Source organism: Pseudopipra pipra, chromosome 1 (genome assembly GCF_036250125.1).
Source record: "Pseudopipra pipra isolate bDixPip1 chromosome 1, bDixPip1.hap1, whole genome shotgun sequence".
NCBI lineage: Eukaryota > Metazoa > Chordata > Aves > Passeriformes > Pipridae > Pseudopipra > Pseudopipra pipra.
In genome coordinates, this window is record NC_087549.1 from 50,100,034 (window position 1) to 50,121,882 (window position 21,849).

Genomic DNA, 21,849 nt, shown 5'->3' on the forward strand with positions numbered 1-21,849 from the left:
CCAAACTTACTACAGTTTCTGTTCTCAACTGGCATGAAACTACACCACATGTCAACAAACCTGGTGCAACCTGCCAAATATTTGGGTAGCATTTCCATGGCTGACTCCTTCTCATGGATCAGTTCTGCTCCTTCTCAGAGTCTCATTACAAGAGCAATGTCCATGAGTTCATTGCATCACACTTTACATCAGTTAGAAATGTTCCAGCAAGAGCTCTGTTGTGAGTTTCCCATTCAAAACCTTCACTGGCTTCAAAAACATGGGGGTGGTTTGGTGTGATGTGGAGCCTAACATTCATAAAGCTGACTACTGGGACAGACAAGATGAAACTTGTTCTAGCTGCAGTCAAATGCCTCTGAAATTGAAATAGGTATTTTACTCCAAGGTCAGCTCCTTATTAGTAAAGGAAAACATTTTTAAGTGCTTGTCTAAGCAATTTGATAGCAGATCGAAAGGCAGAATGCATTTCAGGATTACTCAAGGAAACAGAGGAAATGAACCATGTAAATTCTTTGTCAAACAGTTTTCTACACTCTTCAAATCTATTTTAAGGTTCAACATCTCTGTGAAGGCCTTGACTTAGTTATATTTCTTGAGACCTTCTGAAGAAATATCTTAATTTTGGTGCAGATACAGAAACCAACCCTAGCTTCAACTGGAAATCACATTTGAATTCCTAATCCCTTATTTCCTTTTGAACAGAGCAATTTCTGAAAGGACAGCTCTGAGGAGGCCAGGAGACCTTGAACACATCTGGCATACACTCAGTTACAGCCTCCTTATCCACAGGATTCGATTTTATTCTAGAATTCTGTCTGGAACATGTAAATTTTTAAACTTGTTTGCATTTCTATTTATTTATTTAATTAATTATTTGTTTATTTGTTTATCTTTAATTGGCTAGATAGCCCCTCAGAGATTTTCCACAAAATACCTGACTTATCTTGGTCAGTTGTTTAAATGGACAGAAGGAAAACAGCTTGCTCAGCTGAAACACCATAATTAGCATATACTGTGTTAGCTCTTTGTCCTTCCCTAACCTTCTGGGTCCACAGCATAATTTCCTTGGAATTTGTGTTTGTTTTGTTTTTAAGCAGAAGTGTAATATTACTGAGAATCACCAGATGGCATTGCTGCAGATAACTTTGATATTTCTCTTTTCCTGACTCTGCAGAGTACTGAGGCAGTACTTATTGCAATCTAGAGTAGAGTTTTTATGATGTTACTACTTGAGCTGTGCTAGAGAGACATAATTTTCAAATTAAACATATCCAGTCTCAATTATATATTTGTATGCAAGTCATAAGGTTTGTTTGCAGCAAAGGATCATGCATGGCTGCACAGGCATGGTTTAGAAACACAGACACAAGAAATGTGGGAGTAAGATGTTCTTTAGACTACTTTAACACTTCATTGTTTCTTTGTTACTGTATTCTTTAAGCTCATTGAAATGATTTACAGACTTTTAATTGTTAAAAGGCTACCTGTTTAGTGACTGAATTGGCTATTGGCCAAAGAGCTGCAGCTACAATAGTTGCATCTGCAAGTAACCTGGGATCAAATTGTGTAATAGCTCACAGCTCATTAAACTCCTCTGAAGAGATCAAATGACATGGGTTAATTTTTAGTGTTGGCTATAGTGTATAACATATGTCAGCACTTCAGAGCTGCTGTACCTCCCAGCCTTCACAGCCCCATGCCCAGGGATGGCCCCAGCCAGTATGCAGCTGCCTCCATGGGTACCACTGATGCTGAGGGAGCAAATATGAGGGTGAATGGACCTTTTCAACTGCTTAGCTTTCAAAGCATGATGAAACTGTGACATAGCACTTATTTATATTTCCATATAAAGTGTCAAGATTACTTTTACTCTTCTTCATTTCAAAATGCTTCATTTAAAAACAAGGATAAAGGACAAGTGTAGCTAGGTGGCTATGACCACTTGGTTGTAACCAGGTAGGGGCTGGCCTCTTCTCCCAGGCAACTAGTGACGGGATGAGAGAACATGGTCTTAAGCTGTGCCAGGGAAAGTTAGACATTAAGAAGAATTTCTTCACAGAAATGGTGATTAGATACTGGAATGGGCAGCCCAGGGAGGTGTTAGAGTCACCATTGCTGGAGGTGTTCAAGAAAAGACTGGATGTGGTGCTTAGCGCTGTGGTCTAGTTGGCATGGTAGTGTTGGGTCATAGGTTCCACTCAATAATGTCAGAGCTCTTTTTCAACCTAATTGATTCTGTGATTCTGTGATAAAACATCAAGATTCCCTTATGAACAAAGCAGTCAACCTCCCAGATATATGCAGACTTTGGTAAGGTTATGATTTTCCTCCCCACTCACAGTGTAACACTTCATCCCATTGGTGACAACAAGTTTGTACCTACACTCCCATTTTTACACTTGAGCTCAGTTTCAGCCATATGCAGTCACCCCTCAGTGTTTCTGCAGCAATGCTAAGATCAGTGCAGGCTGCAGAGGCCACCAGTCAGGCAGCCACCTGTAGCTGCGCTCTGTGCCATAGCAAGTGCACGAGCACCAGATTTATAGTTAAATTGAGCACGTTCTCAGGAACTGAGCTAGAGATGTATTCCTAATTGCAGAACTGAACCTCCAACACTATGTGGCAAAAGGAAATTAAAACCTGAGGCTGCCACCACCACAGCAAAGGCTAACAGGCAGAAGTAAGTGTGATTTTTGTCCATAGTGCTTATTTAATATTTTCATCCAGATGCCCTGGAAAGTTGTGGGTCATTGCTTTGGAGGAATAATTTTGAATCCAGTGGACAGGCAGCTCTCCTGTCTTTTCCATCATTATCAAGCTGTCATTTTCCTGGGCTTCCAGCAGTAAAGAGGTTCCCAATATCAGTGTATGATCACAGCTTTGCGTATCAGTTAATTAAAAGCAATGTCTTTGAGGGAATTGCTAATGTTGATGAAAAGAATCTTTCCTAGTTGAACAGGCAGAGTTGGTTTTGGGGCAGGAGGACAGTTCTCTCATTTGGGGATGTTACATCTGTAGTTTAGATCATAACTGCCCTCATGTCTCCCACAAAAGCATTTGAAAGATCACCTCGTGGAGATAAGTCTCATATACTGTTCTCATTTCTTCATGTCTGCCTAGCTGTTGTGCCACTTCCCATTTTATTGAAGCAGATAGAAATAGAAACCATCAATGATACCTTTCATGTTTCTCTTCTGTGAGCCAGCCACAGGCAACAGTGGTAGTCAATATAGATGCTTTCGAATGGAATTAATTCAATTCTAATCCCCATTAAACAGATAGTGATATGTAAGTCAGGTGGTAAAAAAGACAAGTTGTCTTAAATGCTACTGGCAGAAGGGATGGGCCCCTGGGAGCCTAAGAACTAAAAAATGAGTAAGATAACTCAGTAAAATTCCCACAGCAGAAAATAGGTACCTACATCAATCTTTAAATGCTTCTATGTACGTCCAAAGAGAGTTCTGCAAATAATTCCTCTCTGCATTTTAAGGGCCTCACCACAGAAGTGGTAACCCAAGACAGACCTACTGGATTATGTTTTTCCATAACATAGTTTTGTTCTTATAATTTTTAATAAAGCCAGCTACCCAGAGAAGAGACCAGGCCTCTGTTTGTGGCTGTACTACAAAGAAAGGAGCATAAACAAAACATAGTTTACAATAAAGATTTTCCTCTTTCAGGTTTTTCAGTGGTTTTGGCTGATATACACATCCAACTCTCTCCATTTATAGACCATCATCCCCAAACACAGGCATCATTTTCCTAAGTAACGGGAACAACCTCTTACATATACATAATGAAAATATAGTTGTACTCTTCTGTATTAATGATCATGGTTATTTTTATAAAGGAAAAGCATTAACAAAGCCATTGTCAAAGAACAGAAACCCACTCTGGGATCAACTCGAGCTGATCTAATAAAGGTTAATGCACACTGGAAAATCCCTGAAAACTCCCATCTTTTAGTTTTTGCCTCAGAACACATTTGACACAAACTAATACTGCACAATGACGTCATTGCATAAACACCTTATGCAAATCTTGTCTTTGTGGTGTGGTGTAAACCCTGTGTGCCCACAAGGGGTATTTCTATAGCAGAAATGCTGTCATGTGAATACTATTTCTTAAGGGTTAGTGATTTAGATGAGACCTGCTCTGCAGCATTGTTAAGAACGCTTTGATGTTTGCAATATACTGCCAATGTATTTCCAACAGTACTTAAACTTGCTGCTTTTAGAAAAATCTTGAATTTAGCTGAACATTTATGGTAAAAAGATTGAAAGTGTTTTTTGATGACATAAACCAATTGACAAGCAGCTTTAAAAAAGAGTGGAGGGAGAGATAAAGAATTTACAAGGAATAAACAACTGCACCTGTCAGATAACACACAAAAAGGCAAAAGTTTACAGAAAACAGAAATAAAAAAAGACAGGAAAAGAGACAGTAAGTACAGTGCAACATGTAGTCAATATTAGTCAAGAATATGAATATTATATGAAGATTGTGTAAAACAGTGAAATGTATGCACAGAAGTCAAAAGAAAGGCCTTCTCTCATCCTGCCACAGGGAAAAACACACACATGTAATGGCTCCTGCCTCTTCTTTTCCTGAATAAGAGGCATATTTGGATTTTTGTTTGACTTGCTTTTTCTTCCCCTTAAGCACTATTTTGGTGACAAAATCTGGAATTCATCATGGTTATTTCCAAAAGAAAAGCAATATCATACATTAAAAGGAAGGTTGGAAGTCTCATGTTGATACTGAAACATCTCTCTTGCAAGGCTTGAATAGTCTGAACTGCAGAAATAATGTAACAGCAAGATGTGAACGTGTAACCTGTAGCCTGCTTCTTTCCTTCTTTATTCCTACCTCTTATATTGGCCTAGAGAGCTGTAACAGTTTCTCTAAGCCAGTAAACACCACGTCTGATAACTTGTAAGATCACCTCATCTTTGTAAAAAACCTGAGCAGAGGGACCCTCCTCTGCTGGTAGGAGCCAGCAGAGCTGCTAACCCAGAGCCTTCTTGTTCAGCCTTGTCAAATTGTGATTGCTCTTTTGGGGAGGAGAGCAAGAGGAGACATGACTTTGAATTTCCCTTCTATGTGCTTTTAGCTCAGAATAAATTAGCTTGGACATAGCAGGAAACACGACTGCATCATCTTGATCCGTGTGTAGTTTGAGGCTGATTAGCCTGTCCAGCTCCCTTGTGAAACACAGACTCTCTTATGGGCTTGGTGCCTGAGAGAGAAGAGCTCATCGTTGATCTGATGGAGCCGCACAGAAAAGTACTTCCCTTTCTGCCACACCTCTGGATTTCCCTTTGTGTTACTCACCAGTACTGCTCTGGATGGTCCTCACTGTGGTGGTTGTACGTGGGGGAGATGAGGACCGCAGTGATATGCACTCATCGTCCTGGGAACAGCCCTTCTCAATGGCTCTGACATAGCTGTGGCTCCTCATGCGGAAGCATCCTGGCATAGGCAGATCCAGTGCTTCCACTGCCTGAGACTCGAGTTCACTGAACACCGACTCGCAGACAGATTCAAACTGACCGTTCACCTCCATCTCACTCACCTGCAGACAAAGACCAGGCATGTTCAGTACATCCTATACATGGATATTGCATGCTACCTGGTACAAACACAAGCTACAGTGGCACAATGGCCAACATCTGTTAGAAGGTCCCTTTGCACGTGAAGAAAGGTGAATGGCACATAAGCACATCCTGTAGCACAAAGCAACAATTGTAAGAGGAAAAAACAGGGTATGGAAAGGGGAGACAGAGGCATTGGGCAGAGATTCAGCTGAGTTGGGACTCTTGGTGGGAAACTGGGAGCCCTCAAAAGCAGAGTCTGTTTTATGTCACCCTGGGTACACAACACGTATTGAAAAATAACACTTTCTTTGCGGGACGAGGAAAACCCAAAAAGGTCAGCTTAACCTCAGTACATAATCAGTGCAACCCACAGTCAATCACAGTGATAAACCTGAGCAGCTGGGAAAATGGAGGGTAGAAGTAGTAACAAACAGCTGGGAAGGGGAGATTGATAAGGGAACCAGCCCTGTTGCAGGGGAAAAATGTATAACTACATCTCTGGCTGAAAGCAAGAGACACACGGGAATCCTTAGACCCTGTGTGGAACAGACACTAGGTGGTGACAAAGACTTGCACTCGTGCGGGTTAAGCATGCAGACTAGCTGCAGGTCTTACAAACCCGGAAACCATTTACCTTGGCTTAATTGGCAGTGGATGTTCATGTTTCTAAACTGGGAATCGAGCCCTGAGTTTGGCATTAAAACATCATAATTATCACTGTAAGAAATGTGCAGATGGAAACCAGCACTTGAGGATTTCGTTAGTTTTCAAGCATGCAAAAGGCCAAGATAGCCAGAAAAGATAAAACTATGTTAGGGTGGTAGGAATAAAACCATTAGAAATTATTTTCCAGGACTAATGTTACCAAGAAAAATGTTTCGCTGATCTTTGTACACATAATTGAATAATGTCAAAAAGTAGAACACATTTTTTTTTCCAAAAGGAAACTGAATTAATGCTTTTTAAAAACAAAAACCCAGCTTCTTCACATTGCAAATGATTGGCTGATGGCTTTGTGTAAGTGTTAGATGCCCAGCTAAATAAGGAGCCTAACCTAATGTTCATGTAGTTGCCTTTGACACCTGAATTTCAATGCTGTTTTCTCCTAGATACATCCTGACCCTCTTTTTAGAGTGTCAGCCCATGCCCTATGCAAAGTGCTTCGCTACAAAATACACAGGTGAATACTCTGAAGTTGAAGTGTCTAAATATAGTACACTGCAGAAATTAAAACTACAGCTCCAAGTTGAATGGCACACATATTTGTTAGGGCCATAGCTGAAGTCCTGGCATCACGGATGTCATGCACTTTTTTGACATTGCAATGACTTGATATGCCAGTTATATGGGGCCAGTATCTGGCCCCACAAATCCTGCCTGCTGCACTTCTGGACTAGTGTAATAAAGTTCTTTCATCCAAGTGATTTACCCAAATGATCCACTTAAGAAAACATGCCAAAAATCATACCAAGGAGCTACAGGATTTAGCAGATGAACTACTGGTCCACTGCTCTGTGGTGTGCTAGCACTTCTGCACTTCTTTCAGATCTGTTCCTTATGAATTCAAATGTACAAGCACACTGCATGGAAGAATGGGCTATTTTTTGAAATTAAGACTCATAAACTGAATGTGTCACAGTGGACTTAATTTTTCTTCTAGTTTAGAGTGAGCACGAAGAAGTCTTGCAGGATTTCAGGGCAACAATATAGACGGATCTTTGCACTTAATATATATACTGCAACACTTGTACTATATAGGTGAAAAGTTCAGAGGTGCACAAGGTTAAGAATGCGTAAAATAGCATAAAGAAAGCTCTAAAGTTTCTAATAAAATTCTGATAAAATTGTAAAATACAAATTACTAAGGACTTAATTTTCCTTTAGCATCTCACTCAGCATATGAACCTTTTTTTTTTAGGCATTCAATAATTTTTGACTGGAGGCACTAAGCACAAGATCCCTAAGAGAACCCTTTTTAAATACACTGTTGGTGAGAAAAATAAAAAGTTAGACTGCTCCTTCAAAGGAACTGCATGCTGTGCCATTCATCTGTTTGCAAAGAGCAGGTTATAGCACTGTCAAGTGTTCCCCTCCCACAAACAGTCCTTTTTCCTTAAAAAATGTTATGAAAATGTGCGGTATGGGATGGCCTGTTTCCACTCGAAGCAAAATTGAGTTTCTCCTATTGCAAGTGTTCAATCAGTGTCCAGCGTGACAGCTGCTCTCCAGGCTGCCACAGGTGCATGTCACCCACCTGACTGATGGTGCTCATGGCTCTCATGTAGCTCTCGTTGCGGGAGCGGAACTTTGGGGATGTCAGCAGCCCCGCAGGGTCCAGGCTGTCCAGACTCCTATTGATGGACACTTCGCTCACTGCCCTCAGGTAACTGTGGCTCCGGATCTGAAGCTTTGGTGAGTGTTCACTGGATATCCTGGGAGTTTTGAGAAGGAAAAAAAGAAAAAGAAAGAAAAAAGATATTTCGTCAAATCTAAATGGCCTTGCCAGGAGTGAGAATAACCAGGTGTTTTTCACTGGAACAGCATGATTTGAACAAGTCACTAAACAGTCCTTGTATAATTATAAAATAAGGATAATATCAGTACTTTTATTTGGATTGCCCAACCCTTTTTTTTGGTGGGAGAAAGAGAGAAGGAAGGAAAGGGTTTTCTTTTCATGTTTTTGTAAACCAAGTCTAAGCAGAATGGCAAAATCACTTCCATTTTGTTTACTAACAGCAGCATGGAAAAATTTTACAGTGTACTGACAGTGACAGCAACTAGCTCCAGCAAGTCCCCCACTATCAGGGACTTTTGAAGTGACAACACTGAAATTATTTCAGGTGTTGGATTTAAAAAAGCAAGGGGAGCCTTTGAGATGAGCCCATCAGCGAAAGCCTTGTGTCTTTACAGAGCTCAATGCAGCAACCACTAAAACCAGCTGGGGAGGGGGGGTAACGAAAGAAGAGGCCTGATAGTAAGATTGGCTGGATGATCCTAAACTTATCAGCTGAATGTCCACTTCTTGAAATGCTGCTGGTGATGTGACTCTGACATGTACTCATGTATGTACCCATTAACAGGGCTGCTTCTCATGGAGCTTTCAAGGGTGTACAGGCCAATAGGGCAGGCAGATCATACAAAACATGCAAAATGCACTCATAGTACACCTTAACCTGGGAAATCATTCCAAGAACTTAGGGCACCTGGTAAGGTTTGGTATGCTTTAAATTTTATTTTAATTGTGGCTTAAGCTGCAAGTTAACAAAATGTAGGCTAGGGAAGTAGCTTTACATGGTGATGTCAAATTAGAAGTTTAAAAGACACAGTCGTGTTTCTGAACTGATAACTTTGTCTATATTTTCTGTACAAGTGACAGATGAGATGTACAAGCAATCAAAACCAACCAGCAGCCCTGTTCCCTCCCACCAGGGAATGTGTACTGCTGTACTCCTGCCATGTGTGCTTAGAGTCAGCTAGCAAAGGTTGTAGAAACAATCATCCACCTGCAAGAGGTTGTATCCTCTGAACACGCTAGCTAAGTGCTGTCTTCACAGTCTGAAGCATTCTATAAAGATTCTATAAAGATTTGAGTCACGAAAAGTGATCCATGTCATAGCTCACATGAAATACAATAAATTTGGGGGATATTGCTCTTGAAATTCATCTCATCGATGAATAAAGTATTGAAAGGGTGGTTCTTCAATATATTTTTTGTTTCTTTAATATTTTCTAAGTATCACAAAGCAAGTTAATTAAAATATTAAATAAATTTTCCCTTTTAAAATGTAAATCTCCCATGGATGTTTACAGATATACGACAGACAAATCTGTAACATAATTACAGGCTTAATCTTGGTCCCCTAGTTTTTAGAAATACATACACAGCTGACCTGAAAGAAGAGAATCCATTTTATGTCTAATTCCTCAAGCATTTGCAGATATTTTGTATTCAAGTATCTAATGATGGTAATTAGTATGAGCAATTTCCCAGTGGCATGCACAATTCTGGTAATTGTAAGTGTATTTTAGGAGGACAATTCCATTGTGTAATCGCACACCTAAGTAGTTCAGAAACTGGGTCTGTTTCTGAATGGTATAATAGTGCAATAAAATCTAGGCCATCTCTGCAATACCTGGCTGCTAATTACCTGCCTAATAAAAATATGTAAACTTATGCTAATTACTTGATACTCCTGTCACCAGCTGAAGATAAAGCCTTTGCTTGTCATTTTCACTGTGTTGTACGGTGCAATACAGCAGCTGCATTCATTTTGACTCCTTACCCCACTTGATTTCACGTGACAAAAGTAGAAGGTTTTTAGACATCACAATTAGTGCTGTTCTAAAGAACTCAAAAAAGGCAGAGAAAGTGATGAAAAGGCGACTGCTACTAGTGGTTAGCTACAACATTTTGTTAACTAACGCTAGCTGTGCAACTCTTGAAGAAAAATCCTTGTCTTTACTGGATTAAAAAAAAAAAAAAGATAAAATAGAATGAATAATTCAACAGACATAAGTTTTCTGATTCATGTGAGCTACTTTGCCATGCTGCAGATCTGCAAACTCATCAGCACTGCCTGAAATGCATTTCTTAAATTAATTCAAAATGTATTCTATGAATATGTTGTGAAGAGTTTGCTGCCAGTATGTGACATGCAAAATTCAAATATGCTTGATTAGCTGCCAGTTTGTAAATACGTCACCTGGGGCTTGTCACTGTTCACTGATTAGCTGAGCTTGCAAGAAGACTGCAGCAATCACAAAATTCAATGCACAGATATTGCTAGACAGAAATCTGCAAGTACTGAGGCAGGTGCTCTTTAAAGACTGGAACCAATACAACAAGATGCAAGCACCCACACAAGATTTTGCTATGGCAGCTGGAGTAACAATCATATCAGATGTTCATGGAAGTGTCATGGAAAGCCACTATGTAGCCACTAAAAGAAAAGAAATTTATTTTCTGTATGCATTAGTGTTGCATAATATTTTCCCAACTCTGCTTGAAACAAGGGCATTCATCCATAAGAGTAAATGTTTCCCTGTTTCAGCGAAACATTTTGTTGTGGGTGGTCAGCACAGCTGCTTTCTTTTTCTTTTTGTTCCTGACTATATGACTGGCCAGTTTGACACAAATCCAGAACCATATTTTACGGGTGGCTACTTATCTGTGCATGTCTCCCATCTGTTGTATAAATCAAACTAGGTTATTGGCTGCTGTTGAAGGAGGTGGCTCCTTGCTTACTGATTACTATAATCTCTGTTTCACTAGATGTAGCGATGGGGAAAGGAAGAAAAAGAAGAAGGATTTAAACATAGAGAAAGAAACATCTGAAGGTTTATAGCTGTGTGATAAATTGTCCCTATGTTCTACAGTAAAGTTTAGTGAACAGCTGTAATTCCACTGGAAACTTTGATAGTATTCCATTTAGGAATAAATCTAACTACGCATGACGTGCAAGATCTGAATGTCTAATTTATTTTCTCAGAGTTACTATTACCAGTAACCTGTAAATCAAAATACTATTTTCTTCCTTAAGGGTTCAAGTCCATCACTTCTTTATTCTTTATTATATAAACTTCTGTTTGTACCATCATAATTTCCCCAGCTAAGTACAACATGCAAAGGACTGAGACTTTGGGACAGCTCTTTGGATCCACTCACTGCATTGGATATACTAACTGGCAGAAGGGGAATGTGAATCATTAAAGCTCTTAAACAAGCTCCTTAAGCATGCTTCATCATTTCTGTGCTGCCGTGTCTGCTGGTGTGATGTGGGACAAGTGGTGAAGCACTGACCTCAGAGCCTGAGTCCTTTCAGGGAGGTTTACACAATAGCTCATCCTTACTGCTATGGTAAAAGAGAGATTTTTCCTGGGAGGCTTCTAGCCCCTTATTGATACAAAATGTGATGATGTTGGTTGAAAGTGCACTCATGGAGCTTGCAGCACTCTTCGGGGTTGGGCTGTCCCCAAAGACAGCATGCTCCACTTACAAATGGCAGGTCCCCAAACCAACTGCACCATTGTTTTTTCCCATACTGCTGCCTTTGCCCCAGGCCTCACCACAGAGGATGGGAGCACAGCCACAACAGCAACACACTTACATCACATAGGGTGGAAGGTGCAACACTATTAGATGTGCTTCCCAAAAAACACAGCTAGAGGCACCAGAAGAAGATGAGGGCTTTGTGTCTCTGCTGCTCTGCTGATTGCCACTGTACGTGTCCCAAGGGGATTGACCAAAGAAGGAGCCAGCCCTGAGCTGAGGTGGGTGGAAATGGAGTCTGCTGAGTCCCAGTGGATAAATAAATGCTCCTCTGGACAGAGGAAGGCAAGTGCCTCTGATCCACACTATGCCTCAGGGAAGATTAAGGTACTCCACCAGTGAGGGCAAAATGGTACAGAAAGTCTGTGAGGGGCTCTGAGAGGCAGGACAGTGTTCATTTAATTGGAAAACATATTCTAGTGAAGCATCTAGAACAGAAAATAATGTAGATGTGTAAAGGAAATCTTTGCATATTACACCGTGATTTCCACTCCATATATTTCAAGCACACTGAGGCCGATCTTCCTGTTTTCATTCAAATAGAGAAATGAAAATATTTAAAACATGCCCATCCAATCACCCTACTACTGTTGCAACACATACGCTAAGAAATACTTTTAACCACTGTATGTTACAGATATGTTTGAATTTACAAAATATTAATAAAATTTACATGATTTAATTCAGATGGAAACACATTTTGGTCCCTCATTTATTCAGCTATTTCCAGAGTAAAGAATTGGTTGGCATAGGCAGGCATGAGAGGAGCTAGACTCAGCTGCTTTGTTCTGATTAGTACAGGGAAGTCTGAGATAGAGTCAGGAAATAGTCTTAGTGTGATGCCCAACTCAGATGATGATCCGGGATGAATGAAGGGGGAAGGAAAGCTATAGAATGTCTTTACACACTGCCTTGTCATTTCTGACTTGTATATGTTGACCAGAATTTAGCTCATTCAAATATATATATATGGCTGATGAACATATGAATATTATATATATACATATATATATATATATATATATATATGTATATATATATATATATATATATATACACGGTTGATGCAAAACTCAACATGAACTGGAAATGTGTGCTCACAGCTCATAATCTGCTGTCATGAGACTCCAACTGGAGTACTCCGTACAGTTCTGGTGTTCCCAACACATGAAGGACATGGAACTGTTGAAGCAAGTCCAGAAGAGGGCCATGAAGTTGATAAGAGGACTGGATCACCTCCCCTATGAAGACAGGCTGCCCCTATGAAGACAGGCTGAAAAAGTTGGAGCTGTTCAGCCTGGAGAAGAGAAGGTTGCGTGAAGACCACATAGCAACCTTCCAGTACCTGAAGGAGGCCTACAGGGAAGCTGGAGAGGGACTCTTCATCAGGAACTGTAGTGATAGGACAAGGAGTAATGGGTACAAATTGAAATGGGGAAATTTAGGTTAGATATTAGGAAGAAATTCTTGACTGTGAGAGTGGTGAAGAGGTTGGAAGAACTGGAAGAGGTTGCCCACAGAGATTGTGGATGCCCCAACCCTGGCAGTGTTCAAAACCAGGTTGGATAGGGCCTTGAGCAACCTGGTCTAGAGTAGGAGGTGTCCCTGCCCATGGCAGTGGGGGTGGGGACTGGATGATCTTCAAGATCCATTCCAGTCCCTTAAGATTCTATGATTCTGTGGTTCTATGATTCTACATCAAAGGGTTCAAAATGCAGTGTTAGCAATTAGCAGTGAAACAACTTTGAATATATTCCTGGAAGAGTTCCTTTGCCTTCAAAATGTCTTTCAAATGACAAAGAGAAGAATAGACAACAGGGATTTACAAGAGCAGGAAGCTTTAGTTTCAAATATTTCCTTTTAATTTAGGAATGCACAATGCATTCTGTCATATATGTAAAACACTTCCACTTATTACATTTCATTTCTGAATGAAAAAAGAAAAGGCCAAGATTAATGATTGATGGTGGCTGCTTTTTTCTCCCTTTAGGCCAGACACAATATAAAAAAAGTAGTCCTAAGACAGTACTGTCTTCTGCAAGTTCAGCATTCAGAATCACAGCACAAAGTGCAGTGATGTGCCAGATGGGTACTGTGTTCTGCCAACAGAAAATGACAAAGCAGAACAAAGTGAAAGTCCAAAAACATGTCCTGCATGCTTCTGTAAGCCAGCAGAGGAGTGTGCTAAAATTTGCCTTTGAAGAAAGAGGAAGCCCCCAAAAATACACCACACAAAACCTGAAGCCAAGAAAAAACAAACCTCACTGCCACCACTACTGTTAAGTATCTCAGCTCTCAATTTTGCAACCTACAAAGGACAGCTTAGTTCCCTGGGGATTAATTATCCTTGGCTGAACCTCCTACCTCTAGCATGACTGGTGGGTACATCCTATGTACATTTCTGCACTTAATTTTAATTGTATTTTAGTGTTGCTAGAAGGTAGAATAATCTAGTGGAGCCTGACATAAGGCAAACTGAAGGACATCAGGGAGGAACATGTACAGAACAAAGTTACTGAGGTGTATCTCTCTGATCCTGGTCATGACATGGGCGACCAGGCTGGGTAAATTTCTTCATGTTGGCACCTGTGTTCTGCTGCTTTTTTGGTGCAGTGAACACAGAGCTGTCATGTTACTGATTGAGACAAGGGCAGCACGTAAACAGTTTTGAGCATTCACCCCCCTCCCCTATTTTTCCAGGTTTGAAGATATCCTTTTGTGTTCTTGCTTATAAACAAGTGAACATCCTCATGGAGATTTCCTACCTTGAAGCTAAAAAGGAACCCCAAACAATAAAACCTCTCTTCAAGTCCTTATTGTGCTGCTAAAGGGTCAAGTGTGAGAAAGAAAAATCTAAAACTTGGATATATCCAGAAAAAGCTCATCTGCCAAAGAGTAATTCAAGGTAATCAGCACAAAAATGTCATTTACTTCCTTTTGCATTATAAAAGATTCTACTAACAGACTACAAATCATCCACGCTGCATGGATCAGCCAACACATACTAAAAAAACTGCAAGGACATGCCTGTGACACAGGGTTTTTCCCATGGTGAGAAGAGGCAGACATTGCAGTATGGTGCATTTGACTCTGTCTGATATATCAGATTCTAGTAGGGCTATAGAGGAAAGCACTTAGAAAGAAAAAAAATATAACCCAAAAGTCCCTACAGTTCGGTGTCACACATCTCTCTGTCTATCTCCAGCTGTTGTTCACTTTTTGAGTAAGCACATCGTGTCCTGCCAGTTTGTTTGATTGAGGGCAGCAGGAACTGGATCAATGTTTTTTTTGGTAGCAAATGTTTTTAAAAAGCCCCGTTCCTTTCTGCCAGCTTCAGAATCAGCCATGAGACCATTTCTCTGTGATTTTGTTACAAACATGCTTTCCTCTCAAAGGACACAAAAGCTTTGAGTTAGGTTGCTTTCTTTTTTTTTTCCTTTTTGGGACGTGGAGATATTGAAGCTGTATGGCTTTGTTTCAAGAGCAATCTTTGGTTATTAAAATATTAGCAAACAAAGACGACTACTGCATATGAATTCACATATACATTAAAACAAAGCTTTCCTTTTATCTCAAAGATCCTCTCAGGTGCTTTGTAAAATCAAAAAAAACCCCCAGGCTAACAAATTTAAGGAATATTTCCCTTGTCATTGACATACTGTATTTTTTTCTTGCTTTCTAGACATGGTGAAAGAATAGAGCACAGCACTAAAGTGGCACATATGTAATAGAATTGGCAAGAAAAGCAGATGGAAGATGATGCAGACAGACATTATACAATTCTCTTTAATCACAAATCTGGTCTACATGCTGGTTTTGATTCCTGTGTGCGGGTGTGTGTGTGGGAATAGTTCTGAGCACTTTTCTCTTCCCCCCCCTGGAGAGTGAAAAGAGATGCTGGAAGGTAGAAATAGTTCAACTCAGATGAACCAGCTCAAACCAGTGATGCCAGAGTAAGCTGCTTCTGTATAAAACCACACATTTTTTGTTTACACTGGAAGACAAATCCACCTTATCTTGTCACATGAAGCAGGGTAAAATATAACATTTTTGAGAGCAACCGGCTTGAGAAGAATAGCTCTCCTCTCAGAAGACCCTTTGAGGAAAGCTGTGGGCCCTAACATCCTCCTCTTGCAAATCTTACTGAGTACATGTTCAAAGGGGTTTTTGGATGTTCTTGCTGGAAAAGTTGTCTGAGCCTATACCAAATGCATGACACAAGACTCTTGCCTTTTTCAGCACAACTCTTTTGGGTTGGTACTAATAGCCCCAGGAACCAGTGCTGCCCAGTACAGAGGGATATATTTACGAGAACTGGAAAAGCTCTTGCTTTGTATCAAGTATATAGCACTAAGAATGTACACTGCCTGAGGGTCTGATCAGGTCAGCCATGCCCACAGCCCTCCTTGGAGCCCTTTGGACCCTGCTGGGATAAGGATGAATCTCTGGCTTCTTTTCCTATTAAAGTCTTCTACCATAACTTTGTTGAACTCCTTCTTTGTCAGCACAAAAGTTATACTCTCCTTCCTGCAGGAGCCACTCCTTCATCTCTGCTCATTGAGGTTAGGGTCATCTATCTGATCCCACATCACTTGGTTACTTCCGCGCCACCTCTCCTCACTAGTGAGACTCAAAATTCAACCCCAGTCTGCTCAGATGAAATTCTTACTTTAATAATTCAAGCATTTTGATATGCTGGCCAGCCACCTGCAAGCATGTGTATGAGGGCAAGCCCTCCAAGAAAGAGGGAAGGAGATGACTGCAGGTCCACTCAGGCACAGCTTTTGACATTGGACAAAGATCATTTCATTGCCACTTCTATCTTTGCAGCTATCACAAGTGAGTCAAATCACATTATTATTTTCCTTCTCTCTGGTATCTAGTGTATACACGCTGGAAACATCCTCTCACATACCTGTGGATTTGCATTTCCTTGCTTTCATGGCAAGCAGTTAGTCTCTCTTAGTCTGTGTTAATATTAAGGTTACTCCAACTCAGAATGCTGACAGGCAGCTTTTTTTCTGTTTTACCTCAGGGTATGTAGGATCATAGAATCATAGAACTGCTTGGGTTGGAAGGGACCTTATACCTTACAGATCATCTAGTTCCATCTAGTCTAGTTCCACTAGACCATATTGCTCAGAATTTCATCCATCCTGGCCTTGAACACTTCCAGGGACATCCACAGCTTCTCTGGGCAACCTGTTCCAGTGTCTCACTGCCCTAACAGAATTTCTTCCTAATATCTAATGTACTTCCTAATATCTAATTTTCTTTCTAATATCTAATCTAAACTTGCTCCTTTTCAGTTTGCCGCCATTCCCCTCCTTGTCCTATCACTATATGCACTGGTAAAAGGTCCTTCTCCAGCTCTCTTATAGGCCCTCTTTAGGTACTAGAAGGCTTCTCTAAGGTATTCCCTATTGTCATCATGGCTAGGTTTCGCGAACGAAGATTTGGGAAGGCTCTATCCACACTTCCTATTGTAGTCCTTGTAAAATCACAGTCTCTACAAGCTTGGACTTCACCTGCTTAGCTTAATTTTCAGGTCTCTCCCACTCATACATTAAAAGTTTGATTAATTCTGCCAGTGGGAACACCGAAGAATTACAGCTGTCTGCCAAACCACAAAAGGAAAGTAGTTACTTTTCAGGAATGTCACCTGGCTGCGTGCTGAGCTGGCAGCACAACCAGCCCTGACTACTTAGCACCCGAATTTATGCAGGAGCTCTGGCTTGTTCCTGAGAATGGGAGGGTAGAGCTCCAGCTCAGCTAAAAGGCATCTTCTAGGCAGACTTCCCATAACTGAAAGGTCCTCCCATGCTACTCCAAGTTACAATATTGGGCAGTATTTATCTACAAATAATGTTTTCTAGGCAAATACTAAGAAAGTATTTGCCCCATTGAATGTCACTGCAGTATTTATTTAAAGAGCAATTTTTTCTGAAAACTTGCAATGCATTTTCAGTGTTCAGTGTCCTCAACTCCACAGATCCTCCTGGACCTGAAACCAGGTGATGATCACCCACACACTGCAAAGCCATGAGCCTGCAAGCCCTGTCATGTATTTGCTTTTGAGTCACCTACTTCAGAAGACATTTCCAAACATCCAGGTTAGATCTGCATGAACATCTCCTAGTGAGATTAGTTTTGCATCTTTGTTTTGCAAGTCAACAACGTTACTCCAAAATCTTCACATGCATAAGCAGCCACCTGCATTTTCCAAAAAATGCATTTTACATATGCAGCAGTTTTTCACTTCCTATTCAGTTTTCTGCCATTTCGAAAGTTTCAGTTACCTTCTAAAGGAAAAAAAGAAAAGCAAAACCAGCAGATTCAACACCATCTGTACAGATGTGCAACATAAGCCAAACTACTGAGGAAACTGAAAAGCAAGCACATTTTAAAGCATTGAGGAGGGTAGGTTAGTAACTCTTCAAGGGAGAAGGGAAAAATCCCAAATTCAACTACGCTAAGGGTCTGAGCTCACCTCCTTACACCTCAAAGTAACAGTCCTACCTCCAAATGAAAGTCTGAGACAGCAAGATTCAACACAGGGCAAAGCATGCTACCTTACAAGTACTGTGAGTATATCACCTTTTGTGGGAACACATTATTTCCTGATAACACTTGCAAATTGTTGATCTGGAGTGCAATATGTGCTCGTGACCATGGAATTTCTCTCCTCTTCTCTATTGATGGGGTCATTTTGAAAGATCATATGTGCACTCTTACCAAGTGGCTATTTCAGTAATCCTCTATTTCAGCTGGCTTGTATTTGAAGAACACTATGCAGTTTAAAACGCCCGAAGGGAAGCCTGTTTTTTCTTCTTTTATAAGCAAGCACTTCTCACTTACACCTGGAAGATGATGACTTGAAATCCAATCCAGTTACTCCTGACAGCACAAATATTGGGTGTGGGGTGAGGAGGTGAGAGTGCGATAAGACTGTTCCTGGATAACTCTACAGCCAGTGTCTTGAGGTGTGTCTGGGTAAATACAGCTTGGAGCTCAGATGTGACTTTCAGCTGTCTCCTCCGGACAAAAAAAGCAAAGATTTTTGGAGGAATTGTTCAGCTGGGAGTTATCACTGACTAAGATAAAACTGTGGAATTTCTCCTGTCATACCAAAAAATCTGGAAATAGTAACTTTTAGTCTATATTTTTATTTAAAGTAATGTCTACATTGCAAGTAAAATAAAACAAGTGATGGTATGTAGTAGGGTTTCTGGTAACATCTTCACTGATTCTCTCTCTGGGCATCAGTCGGCTGCTCTGGGGGATTTTCCCTTTTCTCATTGATCTTGCTCAGCAAAAGTGATATCCCAGGAGCAGGGAGAATTTTTCTCCATGTAACTTTACCAGAGCTATTCCTCAGAGAAAAAGGAGCAGCTACCACTTTCCTTTCAGATGATTTTACATCAAAAGAAATCCCTCAAAACAAGCCCAACTAATTCCAAAAACCCAGTTATCCGTGTGTATTTTAATATTCTCTCTTTCCATTACAAAGTCTTTCCAGTTTTGTTCTGCAGTAATTACAAAAAGAGCTGTCTGCTGTACTAAGATACAACATGAGGTTATAACCTGTTATTTCAGGTATACATATATTGGTCTGGGTAACTCGTCTTGTCAAAGTTCTTATAAATAGGGCCAAAGCATCTCAAGGTGAAAGTGTGCAATTGATTTCCATTATGAAAATTTTTCTGATAAATAGAAATTTGCTGAAAAGATGTGAAATTGTGCTTAACACACATCTTTAGACTTTTTTTTCCTCCTCTTAAAAAACTCTCACATACCTTTTGTGTTACAGGCTATATAATGTTGGGCTGAACTTGTACAGAATAAATACTGATAAAATAGAGCTAATTTTATTTTGGAGAGAACCAAGGAAATAAATGTCTTAAGAAATCAGTAAATAATGCAAAATCCTTTTACTTTTTTTCTTCTTCTTCCCCCCTCCCCCCAGTTCTTTAGAATAGGAACACATGAAACATTTCTTTGAGTCTATGAGTAAAGGAATGGACAACCAGTTATCATGTCATCCATTAAGCTGTTAGTGTCAAGTGCAATGATTCAGATGGAGATAACGAGAATGTAAAAAATATTTCCAAAGAGTGGATGCACTTCAGAGTTGGGGAACTTCAAAAGGTTTGTGAAGCTCATTTTAAAGGAAGAAAGCCTTAACTTCTGAGAACATCAGGTGGCTTCTTGACCTGTAGCAGTAGGCATTCTTAAGTATTTTCAAATATTTATTTGAATTTAATTATCATACTTGAAATTAAAATATGTGGGTTACTGAACTGGTACACTCTTTTTTTCCAATGAAAAATTAAAGGAAAAAAGATAAAAAAATCCATCAATGTTGGATGAAAAAAAATAAAAAAAGCCCAAATGTCTGTGTTTTCATACTGAAGGGGATAAAGCCAGTTCCTTACAGACAGATGATTGATTAGTAGTATGCTCTCTATTCCATAATAGTCACAAACATCCAACCACTTAGTTAGTGAATGCATTAAGAAAACCTTCTCTCCCTTTTGGAACACAATGTTTGGATACAGGGTAAAGCTGAAGATGGCCTTCTGTCCTGCTCAGAAGGTGAAAATACTTGGATATCTATGCTTTTGATTAAAACACCATAACGGAAAAAAACAAACAACAAACCAACCAACCAACCAAACCAAATCAAACCAAAGCAACCAACCAACCAAAAAACCCCACAACTCTCTAAACTTTTTGGATAAATACCCTCTACCTGACATTCAAAACCACAGGCAATGGACTGTGGCTCATGGGTTCAGACTTCAGTGTTGACTGAAATTTGCTGTGTCACCTGCAGGAGAAGTCATATAAACTCTCGCTCTCAGAAAACAGTTATGTTAATACTTCCCTACAGCACCTCTGTGGCTGTAGATGGCTTTGTGATGATGAACTAAAGTCAACAAATGTAACTGAGATTCTTTGATGGAACTGAATAGCAGCACCATGTTTTTATTGTATTACTGGAGGCCTAAGTCACAGAACAACTTAAATAACTCTAGGCCCAGAGACTGATATTGTATATAAAGTAGAATGGTTAATAAAGAGTAAAAAATGTTTGGTGTGATGGTCAAAAGGTATTTTAGAAGAAGTATATTTTATGATTAAAACCATTATTAACTATGGATGGTGATTTATGATATCATCTCAAGTCAATAGTTTTGCTGAGGCAGGACAGAACTGCTTGAAAATATCTGCAGCCTACAAAAACTTCGGTGAGTACGGAAAAGTTTAATGTCTAAAATTTAAAGCAAACTGTAATGAAACCTGTATTACTTTCTAAATCCTTACAGCTCTTATAAGGGTGGCTGCAATTTTGCTCTGAAGTTACATAATTTAATTATGTTGTATGAGTAAGTACCCTCGTTCTCAGATGACCTCTTCCTCAGGCTGTCTGTCACCTTGATAAGGAAAACAACATTATGATAATATATTAATCCATTTCTTATTGTCAGGGTCATTGGGGCAGAGACCTGTCTGATGATGTTTGAACACCAGCAGGTAGGTTGCCACCTTCTAAGTGTCCTTAATGTCTCAGTGTCCTGGGACTTTGGTTTCTCTGTGATGTGCCAGGTAAGGGTCAGTTTGTCAACCCACTAAATTTTGTGGATATCTACTCCAACTAAGTAGATAAGGGTTGAAGATAGGTAAAATTAGGTCGAGCATTTCAATTCTGCAACTGCTTTACATTTTCTTGAACTATCCATGAAGGGATGTGTCAGTTCTCACTTATTGACATGAGCATGCCTTAGCTGCCCACTGGTGTATGAGCATGCACTGACACATCCAAGGAGATGGAAGAAACACTAGTCTTCTGCTCACTGTTCAAAACAGTTCTCTGTGTTGCGCCATTACTAGGCAAACTGAGCTGCTTCAAATTCATCACTTTTTCTGTTTAGTATACATCAGAGATCAACTGTGCTAAATTACCATGTGAAATCACAAAAATACAATAGAACTGGGTCGATCTTCCTTACCTGGGAATCATGTAATATCATGTACAGGAGGGACTGGGAAAGCTTGAAAACACTGTAAAGAGGTGACCTGGAAAAACTAAAACACTGGTCATATAGTCATGGATGTGTACACAGAGGCACCATGGATTACCAAGCAGGCAGGGAGCTGGAGGATGCTAACCTGAAAAAAGTAAGTTTCCAGTAGCTAAAC

At 40.0% G+C, this 21,849-nt stretch overlaps 1 protein-coding gene across 8 annotated transcripts in view; it reads right to left on the reverse strand.

Annotated features, from left to right (window-relative positions):
- The window catches only part of DLGAP1 (DLG associated protein 1), a 414,143-nt gene that overhangs the window by 89,411 nt on the left and 302,883 nt on the right, over window positions 1-21,849 (reverse strand). For all 8 annotated transcript variants that reach the window (XM_064656132.1, XM_064656077.1, XM_064656082.1 and 5 more), the window contains 2 exons: window positions 7,852-8,029; window positions 5,335-5,575 (listed from right to left, as the gene is read on the reverse strand). In XM_064656132.1, the coding sequence (XP_064512202.1) occupies window positions 5,335-5,575; window positions 7,852-8,029 (419 nt within the window). The remainder of the gene's footprint in view (window positions 1-5,334; window positions 5,576-7,851; window positions 8,030-21,849) is intronic.